Source organism: Saccostrea echinata, unplaced genomic scaffold (genome assembly GCF_033153115.1).
Source record: "Saccostrea echinata isolate AGI-Se365-2 ecotype Australia unplaced genomic scaffold, CSIRO_AGI_Sech_v1 ptg000056l, whole genome shotgun sequence".
Taxonomy (NCBI): Eukaryota; Metazoa; Mollusca; class Bivalvia; order Ostreida; family Ostreidae; genus Saccostrea; species Saccostrea echinata.
Genome location: NW_026889805.1, coordinates 2,477,501 through 2,489,670, shown reverse-complemented (window position 1 = coordinate 2,489,670; position 12,170 = coordinate 2,477,501). Strand labels below are relative to the sequence as shown.

At 33.2% G+C, this 12,170-nt stretch overlaps 1 protein-coding gene across 1 annotated transcript in view; it reads right to left on the bottom strand.

The window, feature by feature from the left end:
* Nucleotides 1-324: 324 nt before the first annotated feature.
* The window catches only part of LOC133173515 (putative nuclease HARBI1), a 19,564-nt gene continuing 7,718 nt past the window's right edge, over nt 325-12,170 (bottom strand). The window contains exons 2-5 of the mRNA XM_061308500.1: nt 5,454-5,566; nt 5,268-5,379; nt 594-602; nt 325-473 (exon numbers count right to left, since the gene is read on the bottom strand). Of these exons, the coding sequence (XP_061164484.1) occupies nt 325-473; nt 594-602; nt 5,268-5,379; nt 5,454-5,566 (383 nt within the window). The remainder of the gene's footprint in view (nt 474-593; nt 603-5,267; nt 5,380-5,453; nt 5,567-12,170) is intronic.

Sequence of the window (12,170 nt, the reverse complement as noted above, 5' to 3'; positions counted from 1 at the left end):
ATGTTTAATGCAAAAATACCGAAAACAAAATGTGAGGTTTCGTGTATAGTATTAAAGAAATTACTGATGTGCAAATGCAATAGCAACAAATGTGCCACGTAAAAAAATCTCAATTTTTTTCATATATCTATTTGAATAGTGTTCAATGCGTAGTGACTGGAATAAACCTGTTTCAGTATCTAATGCAGAATTGTTGAAGACTCCGACACAGCAAATCTTTAAACCACAGCAATGTTACAGAGTTGATTCCAGTCATATTGCATCTTAAGCAAACACATCTTAAACAATGTTTTCGCTACATTGACTTGAATTTTTGTTCTTTAACTACTTCATAAGGAACCTTGGCACAAGAGCTACTACAGCAATCCCTGCCAACTTAATAAAAGTTCCTGTTGTAAAGACGTCCTCCATGCTTTTGATCTCAGACAACATACTCGCCGCCTGTACGCAGATAAAATTATACGGCATCAAACCTGAAAGTATTATTCTTAATTTTTAGAGCATTTAAACCAGTACATACTACATAGCCTTGGTTAACAGAAATATAATTATTTTATTTTTCTTTTCTGTATTTCATATGTGTTACCACTTACCTATAAATACTGAGAAAAAGAACATATGTTCAGGTATGTTGAGTATTGGAGAAGCCAGGTTCAAAAACCAGTTTGGAGACATAGGAAATAAATGGAAGAAAAACAAGCTGTCATAACTCTCTTCTACCTGTAATTAGTAATTATTAAGGTTTTCAAATAATATCCATACATAAAAATTGTTGGGGTTGGTGGTAAAAATAAAACAAAGACTTTTTTGATTTGTTTTTGAAATCAAGAACATGTATACAAACAATCATTGCATCCTCTTCCCTTGTGGGACAATAGTTGAAAAATTACATTAAAATAAACAATTTCATGAATGACAATTCACAATCAAAACGCAAATTCCAGAGAGAAATGTTCAATTCAATTTATACACATATATTCTCCTAATCTATCACTGATCTTTAAAATCAAATTATGTCTCACCATGTCGTGCATAAATTTTATTCTGTCTGGAAAATATTTCATGATTTATTGTTTTCCAAAGTATTTAGACAGACTGTAACAACATGTGGCCCCTGTCGCTATGAGGAGACATATAAGAGGAAACGATTTCCACACCACAAACAGAGCTCCTGCCAACAGGTTCTAAAATTTAATGAAAAAAATTGCCTTTATTGATTTATATTTGAAAAGCAGACTTCTGAATATGCAAAATATTTGGATTTTTTCTGTCCTATTTCAGGTTGGGAGGGTTGTTTATAAAATATTGACCATGAAAACTGATCCAGGGATAGCAAATGTCTGTGTATAGATATATGCACTGCAGAATAAGACCAGAACATAGAGAAAGTGTTCCTCTTTGTACATCATTAATAGGTTGGACACCGACTGTAAATCTTCCAGTGAGGTAGGAAACTTCAGATTATTTCTGTAATTTAAAAATGTCTCAATTCAATCAATATAATCCGATACATGATGAAACAAATGTAGGCAATATTCATGTTCTGATTTATACCAGTTTTAGACATCAGATACACTTATACGTTGAAACACAAAAAGTCACTATTTTAATACAGTGGACCTTAAGATATCCGGATGCTTCAGCTTCCGGACGAGATTTTAACGTTATTTTGTCTCATTTATCCGGAATTCCGTGTGTCCGTATTCGGATTTTTTTTCAAAACAAAATGCAATTTTTACGTTATATTTTGGCCCATTTATCCAGACGGTAATTTTTAATTAGTTTGTTTTTTCGGCTCAAATTTCTTGAGATGGATTTTAATAGTAAAACACTGGCCTGGCTGTTTGTTTTCAAGGACGATCGCCTGCGACCTGTTGTCAATGACTCTCTGTATGTTATTTATTGGTCGATAGGCACTGTCATGTTGTAAATTTTGAATTTACCGGGTGGCAGTAAATTCAAAATTTACAACATGACAGTACACACGAGACTCTTGCTTCTCTGACATGAACCTGATACGTACTGGTTAAGGAAATAAATTTTTATATCAGGAATTTTTTTTTAAAAATTTTATTTACTGTTAGAATACAGTCGTAACATTGGTCTTAAAATTGTTTTTACACTAGTATATTGCTATTTATGGACACGACTCCGGATTTTTTTTTTTATCTAAAGTATTTTTTTAACACAAAACGGACTCTGTAATTAAATGACATTTATAAAATCACATTCAAAATTACACAATCGCAAATGCAATCTCGCTTAAGATAATTACATGTGCAGTTAATGTCAATTTAAGTAAGGATGAGCATTCATATTAAGGATATCCGATCCTCATCCAGGAAGGAAAACTCTTAAATTTATTATTTTATTAAAAAATTCTTAAAATGAAGCTTGATATTGAGATCTTCTTGTGCAATAATTTTCATTTTATGCATCTCAATATGATTCAAGGTTCTTTGAAGTCTCAGAAACAGTCTTGTAAAAAGTTTATATTTGTACCCCCATAAAAGAAAAAAATAAATTTTATTTTTAGAGAAATTGAATTTCTTTTAGTCTAGCATTAGATACCAATGCTTATTAGCATGATATGAAATAAGAAGTAATATGTGATGCCTAGCAATGATAGCACAAGCTTTTTACATTATGTATTATATAATAATTGAAGTAAAGAGAAGAACTAAAATAGTGTATAAGCATAAAAAATATGCAATTATCTCCAAATGCCTGGATACCTATATTTTTCTATCCTAAATTATATCTGTTTATCAATTTTCAATTAGAAAATGCATAGCTGGTGTTTTATTCGCATTTCCTGAAAATATATTTGAGATTTGATAATTTTCCCTATATAATATGATTAACAATAATTATGAACTTTGAAGAAATACCATAGGTAAATTCACGTAACTATGTGAAATCAGAGACATTTTTGTGAGCATTTTCCATTACTTAAAGGCTGATTTTCAGAACCTGAGGATCGGACTACCTTAAAATAAGACTACGTCAACAAATTGCTTGGGTATATTTTTTTCTCTACCAGCTCTACAGACAGTTGGCTAGAGGAAGTTTATTCATTAAAAATTGGGTTGGAAGAAATAATCTATATGGCCATATAAACAATTATAAATCCTGTGTACTTTTCATTTTATTTCATTTCATTTTATTTAAATATGTGTTAACTAGTAGTGCTTGTGTATATTTTAGTATTTAAACAATAAAACATATTGAAATCACTATTGACAATGGTATGAAAGGCCATATAACTAAAATCAAGGCCATTGAGGTATCCGGACTTCACCTATCCGGACGATTTTGATTGGGAACCAAAGCGTCCGGATAAATGAAGGAATATTGTATCCTGAAAGAAAAGAGATTTAAAAAAACTTCAAATATTCCATGTTTTCCCATTAAAAATAGAGAACAGCTTGATTGTATGATGATTTACGTCCCGTTTGAGAATTTTTCACTCATCACTCAGAAGTCACCAGATACCGGTGAAGGGCTTCAAATTTAGACCTTTACTCGGCACTCAGGGTCATTGAGCAGTGAGGGTTCTTTATTGTGCCAACGCCTACCATGACACGGGGCCTCGGTGACGGTCAATAACAAATTGACATTCTATTCTTAATTCAAATTATATTCATTGACATATATATACTTTAATATTATTTCCTTAATATTTCCATAATAAGATTATGTACAGCCAAAAGAAAAAGGCCAACTGGTGAGTATCGTTTGTTCCTAACTCTAGAATGTTGACTGATAAAATGTACAACCACGAGGTCATCCCAGCAAAAATCGCTGAAATCCATAAAATCTGTTCCATCTTATTCAACTTCCCAATGACATGTGTCTTATGCAGTGATCAGATATCAATTCCTAAGTTTTAGAATCACCTAAAAATAAAAAGAAAACATACGACTTGCTAGCTTAAGATTTCAGAAGTACAAAACCTACATAAATACGAGGGTTAATCCAACAGTAATGTCACATCTCCTATAAAATATTAATAATCAAACGTTATCAACAAAAGTTTACATGTTCATCCCCCCCCCCCCTCTATTTTGACTTTTATCTTAAATTTTCAATCAGTTATATAAAATACTTTTGAAATATTAGGATTAAGACAATATTAAGTTTTGTCTACCGCCGCACGGCAAATATTGTTTCCGACGTGATTATGACGTTACCTTTCGGCACCTATCTCCAGTTCATCCGTATATCTTAAAAAACTTCTCATACTTTAAAAAAAAAATAATTTTATTGCCATTTTGCTATAAATCGTCTTATTTGAATTGTTGTATTAAAACTATTTGAACTTTGTTATTTCTAAGTTTATTCCTTTTGCGTAGATCTAAACTAGTTGCTGATGAACTGAAAATGGGTGCCGAAGAAAAACATCATAACGACGTTGGTATATTCTTGCCGTGCGGCGATCGACGAGACCCAACGCTGTGTTTATTTTGATATTTAAAAAAAAATACTGCATATATCTGAATGAAATGTGAAAGAAGAAGTCGAAATAGAAAGAGGTATTAGTATTTAAAATTTATTGATGAAATTTGATTATTAAAGACTTTATAGCGGTTGAGATATTACTTTTAAATCAAACCTTGTACATTAACTTTACAAGCAACACATCACCAATCAGTGGTTCAAGTCATTTCGGGTTTAATTAGTACCCTAGGGCTGTTGCCATCTGGCCCCGCCGTCACCAAAATTCCTCTACCTCAACCTCAATACTCAGCCTCAAATTCTTGAGGTTCACTCAAGTGAGGAAATTCCTCAAACCACCGTCACCAAACCCTCTGACGGTTTCCTCAGTTGAGGAGTATAAAAATGTACTCTACTCAGTTGAGGCGAGACATGAAACAATTCGTGCATTTTCGCGGATTTTTTTAACGCTATTGTTTACGCAATAAAATTTGTCGTCTGATGTAGAAAATATGGCAGAAATTGACATTGCAGCCTTACTGACAAAAAACACGTTAGAATTCGTTAAAGGTACTGATGAGGTTATAACTGCACAAAAGAAAAAAAGGGGAGCTAATTGGTCGGCCGAAGAAGAAATTTATTTGATAGAGGAAGTGTTAAAATATGAAGATCAACTTTTTGGAAAAATGAAGGGTTCGGGTGTGCGAGGAAAACATGGGCGGGTTAAAGATGAAACCTGGCGGGGTATTGCTGACACACTGAACGGGTAAGTACATACCTTCAACCCTACATGTATATAAAGATTGTAAAAGTGACAGTTGGAAACATACCCCTTTCAAATTGTCTGCATAGTGCTGATTCTCTCCAGATCCTACTGTCATGCACACTGCCCGGCCAATTGGCACAAACGCTGGTAATACGAAATTTTGCATCACACACCATCTATTTAATAAAATTACACGTGTTACTTAAAGTATAAAGGATACAAATTTGAAATCGAAATTTAATACGATTACCTGCACATTCAAAGAATGAAATCCCTTCCGATTCACAAAGTCTGGTTCGTTTTCTGAAGGGCCTTGTATCTTCACAAACGTCCAATCTACACACCCCAAGACATTTGGGAACCCTAGATTGAAAATTTCTGACCATGCGTATTTTGATACTTTAGATTTAAAAAAAAAGTAAATATCATCGATGTATTTATCAATTATTTAGCATGATCAATATTAATTTTGAAAGCACACAGACTTTATTATTTAATTACAGTTTTAGCATAAGGTGTGCTTTTACATGTACATGTATAGGAAGTTTGAAAGTTAAAAATATCATTTGATTTTTAGAATATAACACCCCAATCTACTACATGTAGTGCATTAATAAATAGAATTTTGAGTCTTTTTATAGAATAAAATAAGTTATGATGAAATAAAAGCAGCGTACTTTGTTACATCTGCTTACATGTAACTAATTGTGTGTCGGTCACAGAACTTATGTTTATTGGTGTGTTTTTTTTAAACCGGTTAAAATTTTCTGATATTGATGGCAATATTAATTGATTAATAATAATTTCGTTAAGTTTATGAAGAATGATTTATAAAAATATTAATGTCTAGCAAATTTTTTAGAAATTGTTATAAAAAGGAGGATCCAACCCTGCCCTTCTCAAATCGTTCTTCTTCGCCTTATTTTTTAAAGGGGGGGGGGGGTTAAGGGTAACAGATAACAAAACAGTACCTGTATATGCCTTTATATGCCCAAAATAACCAACAATCTAAATCCACTATTGAGCTTTGAACAGTTGAATACTTTGAAATATTTGGTGTTAAATCCGTTTGTCACTACATGGAAGACAATATTAGGAATTTCTCACAAATAATAATAAATAAATACATTCGCTTACAGACGTTACTGATATTGAATTTCTTTTGAATGATTTTGTTTCATTTTATTTTTTTTCTACATGCTCACAATGCTTTTTGCAATAAAACATTAGATTTCATTACGATAAAACAGATTAAACTAGATGCTGTCATGAGACAGTAATACCCGCACTAAGGTGTTTGCCTCTAAATGCACACTCCTTCATATTGGGCTTACGAAGGAAAAAGTCCAAATAATTCTATAATTTACACAGTACATGCATTCGTCAAATCGAGGATAAAATGCTCAGGTGACCATGTGACCCATAAACCTCTTATACGCATTTCATATACTTAATTCATTACCAGTCTGAAATAACAGAATTTAATTAATGATGTAAATTAGGTTTTGATAAAGGAGGGGGGGGATATAAATTTTTGGCCCATAATTGAAACTTTTAAAATTTATTTTCTCAACAACAAATAATATTATTTTATTACAAAGCGTTTTTGATGAATTTATCAAAATGTGCAAACTTATTTTTAGTATTGATTAGGCAAAAACCTCCTTGAAAAGCCTTGACACCCCCCCCCCCCCAACACACACACACACAATTTGCCTGTTTTTGGAAATAGGCCTAGATTGCAACGTTATGTTAAAACATCGTTTGCTATGATAATTTAAAATTTGTTCTTTTACTGTACATGTATGTGAACACCTTTTTGAAAATTTCTACATCACATTGGGCTTGCGTCACCCTACCAGTACTAGTACTAGTTTTACCATTATCATTTTTAGATTGCACATGCCATCTGACGTGGTGTGGTGCAGTGTTACATGTATATCAGTGGAAATTAATTCATTTTGTGTTTTAATTGGATTATATTTCATGAAGTTGACAGGACCTATGACAGTCGGTAAGTACAAGTTTAAGTATAGATTGGGGTAAAATAAACCGAAATGCAAATGGTTAGGTTAAAGTTTAAAAAGGATCAAAGATCATCGGCAATCTCCTATGCAGAGTTGTCGTTCGTTTCTCTCTCAGACACTGAATGTATGAGCCGATGGTAGAGAGTGGATCATCGAATGCCACAATAGACGAATTTCACATTCTGAAGAGTTATCTCCCGTTGTCGACATTACATTCAGTTACAGGCACAGATCCGGGAATTTTTTTCCGGGGGAGGGGGGGTCCATACCTCAGTCCAAAAAAATTCCAGCCCAGAATTTCCTGAGGAGCAAAAAAAAAAAACAAACAAACAAACAAACAAAATATAAACAATGATGGTAGGGTCCATGTTTTTAAAGGGGGAGGGCATCCAAAGTCATTTATTATTTGCTTCTGTAAATCAGTATATAGTCATATTTAAATAACTCTGCAAATTCCGGGGGGGGGGGGGGTTCCAATCTCCCTAGCTGCTCCCTGTCCCTGAAATGACAAATGATCATGTGACTCCTAAATAGTAGAAAACTTTTCCATTTGACTATACATAATTTTGTTTCTTGTGTTATTATGTTATGTACATCTAATGGTTTAAGGTTATGAACCCCTGGAGGTCATCCCCACTCTCTTAATGAACTGGAAATGTTCATAATATGACTACATCAAATTAAATAAAAGTGCATCAATGATAAGATTACTTGACATTTCATTCATGAATTTGGGTCAACCCATGTACTCTCCTAGAATTAGGAATGAAAATCATTCAAAAAGATGGACCATTAAACTATTTGTATATATTCACATTTTTTTTTATGTCAAACCAAAGTATTAGACTAGTTTGCATACATGAACAAACAGGGGTCTGGGAAGGGGAAGGCCAGGGATCGACATTAACGGTTGTCCGATTGCCAGGGACAAGTAAATTCTCAGTTCGGGCAAGTGAATCTTGCGACGTACTTGTCCGATCGGGCAAGTGATTTTTTCCTCATAGAAATGTACATATTTATTTCGTTTACATTAATTTATATAAAAAACAATAAATTGAAGACTTGATTTCCGCCAGGTACCTGACTGACATTGTTTTTGTATTCGGAATTCCTTTTCAGCATTTCTGGATTATACCTTTCATTTGAAAATCGGATTCGTTATTCCGTTCTTTTTCCCTGGTAAATATGCTGTTCGTCTAACATTTTTGTTAACTTCTTATTTGGAAATTAGATTATTTATTCACTTACAGAATATAAGTAAAGTGTAACACGATGTATCCTGATCAAGGTAAAGATCGATGTGTGTTATGTAGCAACTATCTTCCTTCAGCGTTGTTTCACAGTTATCTCAGAAAATTACGATTCACAAAAGAATCCTACCGAAAATAATTTTTTTAAAAATATGAATTTAAATAAACGGAGGGTTAGTGCTTCATGGCAGTGTGTGTTAACAGGTTAAATTTACAGGGACAGTGGTATACATTTATGTACAAACGCAGCATCAAAATTTTTTCAGGTACCTCACCTTGTCAAATTGACGGTAGTGTATTTAGTCACATTTTTTCTTGTCATAATATTTACAGTAATATATTTTTTTTCTGAAGTTCTTTCCTTATTTTGGGCAACCAAGTTTTGTGTTCGGACAAGTCAAAGTTTGAGATCACTTGCCCGAAGGGCAAGTAAATCTGAAAGTTAATGTCTATCCCTGGAAGGGGCAAGGGGAAGGAGTTATCTCTTTACGTCTTAATTGTTGAAAACTCCTAAAATGAATGTTAACCTCAAATCCGACTTGTACGTCTTCATTATTTTTAAGTGGTGGTGTCTCCGTATGAGTGAAAAATTCCCAAGAGGGACATTTAACAACAAACAAACATTAATGACTTAAAAAACACAATATACATGTACATGTTTATAAGTCAACGGATATACTTCTGATCATATCTCTAGTTCTCCCTTGAATCAGAAATGATGATATAAATATTTTAAGAATAATTAAGAGTTGAAAAGGTTGTGCATTTTAAAATTCACTAAGCTCTGTGGTTGAATTAGCTATACCAGTTTAGCTTATTTTACTACTCAAAGCACCTTGATTAACTATTTTTAATCATACTGTTTTCTGAAATGTGAAGTTTTTTCAACATGGATACAAGTCATACCTTTTCAGCTTCTGAAAACAATGCATGAAAAAAAAGACTGCTTTTCAAATACTGTAACTCTTTCCAAGTACTTGTGATCATCAGTTTTTAGCTCACTTGAGTTTTTCTGGTTTTCTGATCACATTTTGTTTGTCATCCATCTGTCCATCTGTAAACTTTTCACATTTTTGTCTTCTTCACTAGAACCGCTGGGCCAATTTCAACCAACCCTGCCACAAAGCATCTTCGGGTAAAGGGGATTCAAGTTTGTTCAAGTGAAGGGTCACACCCTCTTTCAAGGGGGGATAATCAAGAATTAGTGAAAATTTGGTGGTATCATTTTAAAAAAGTCTTATCAAGAACCACTGACTGGGCCCAAAAAGTTGAAACTTTCTTTACATAGACTAAGTGTAGCTTCAAATTTGTTAAAACTATTACCCACTGGGGTAGGGTGGGGCCACATATGGGGATCCAAAGATTTACATAGAAAAATGCAGGGGATTTTTTCCATCATAAATCTTCTTCTCATGAACAGCAAGGGCATTATTTTCGTCCGTTTTCACAAAAGGGACCTAGGGGACATTAAATCTCATTTGTCTGTCAGTCTGTCTGTCAGTCTGTACGTCTGTCACAATAAATTTAACCTTGGCCATAACTTCTGAATAATAAGAGATAGGGCTTTCATATTTCACATGTACATTACCAACAAGAACTTTCTAAACACACCATGATCTTTGAACCCATGTCCTTGACCTTGAAGTTTGACCTACTTTTCAAAAAAATTAACATTATTTTAAATGATCATTTTGAAAGAGAAAAGATAGGGCGTTCATATTATACATGTATATTACCTGTGACAAGACCTTTCTAAATATATCATGACTTTTGACTCTGTGACATTGACCTTGAAGTTTAACCTACTTTTCAAAAATGTTATATTTCCTTATAACTTTTGATTGAGAAGAGATAGGACTTTTATATTTGACATGTACATTACCTGTAACAAGATGTTTCCAAGCATACTATGATTTTTTTTACCCCTTGACCTTGATGTTTTACCTAATTTTCAAAAATTTTAACTTTGGTGATTACTTTTGAATGACATATGATAAGGCCTGCATATTTGAAACAATATATCATAAATAATGGCATCCCATCCACTAGGACACGGAAATCAGGGGACCACAATTCTTTGAATTTGCTTGTTAGTCATTTTGATATGGAAACATTCTCATATAGTGTAGATTCAAGTTTTTTATGCCCTGCCATGAATATGGCCGAGGCGTATAGTGTTTGTCATGTCCGACTTCAATAAAACGTCATATGCTGATACATACTGATGTAAGCTTTTCAACTGCATCAAAATTTTTGACCTTGACTTTTCCTTTGACCTTGACCTTGCTTTTCTTAAATTAGTGTCTAGATCAGTTTTGAATAAACAATTCAAGATATATTTATCAAACTTCATATGCTGATATATACTGCTGAGAGATATCAATTGCATAAACTTTTTTGACCTTGACTTTTCCTTTGACCTTGACCTCACTTTTTTAAATTAGTGTTTATCTACGTTTTAAATAAATCATTTCTAATATTTTTATTGAACTTCTATGCTAATAGTAAATACATACTGATATAAGCTTTTCAACTGCATCAGCATTTTGACCTCAACCTTTCCTTTGACCTTGACCTCTCTTTTCTCAAATAAGTGTTAAGCTCAGTTTTAAATAAATCATTCAAGATATTTTTATCAAACCTAATATGCTGATATGTATTAGTGAGAGCTATTCAACTGCATCAAAAACTTTTCACCTTGCACTTTCCTGTGACCTTGACCTCCCTTCTCTTTAATTTGTATTTTGCTTAGTTTTAAAGAAACAATCTAAGATATTTTTATGTAAGCATCCACTTATACATAATTTTGTGAGAATTTATCATCTATATCCATTTTTTTTTTTTTTTATAGATTTTAGTTTCAATTTTAAAGAAACTGTTCAAGATATTCTCATCAAACTTCATACACTCATACAAATTTTCATGTTGCATTAGTAATATACATTCGGCAGGGCATTTTTGTCCTATGGACATATTTCTAGTTTTCAAATCATGACCTCCGAGGATAGGGTCAGGCCACAATAAGGGATCAAAGTTTTACAGAGATTTAAAAGGAAAAAAAATCTTCAAAATTCTTCTTTTTAAGAACAACAAAAGCATGATTAATATGGAAACATTCCCAAGAAGTGTAGATTCAAGTTTGTACAAATCATGACCCCATGGGTTAGGGACGGGCCATTTTTTTCCTGCCCCTATTTGCTATCCACATGGAAATGCAAATTTTAAAACCATTTTACACATCCACAGGACAAAATCAATCATCTTCCAAATGATCATGATTTAAGGCTAGTGCATAAAATATAAGGGAAGTTCTGGGAACTAGGATGTTTAAACATGTTAAATATTTTTTTAAAAAAAATTTGACCTCCATTTGACTCCCAGGGGGAAAATAAGAATTCCGAAACCTTACTGCACATGCATAGGACATCACCAACCATCTCCCAAAAGATGATTAGGCTACTGAGTAAAATGTAAGAGTTCAGGGAACCAGGAGTTTTTGCATAAAAAACGTCATTTTTCGACCCCCATTTGACCCCCAGGGTGAAAATGAAAATTCCAAAACTTTACTGCACATCTGCAGGACACCACCAACCATCTCCCAAAAGATGATTAGGCTACTGTGTAAAATGTAAGAGGAGTTCTGGGAACCAGGGGCTTTTTGCATAAAAAACGTCATTTTTCGACCCCCAT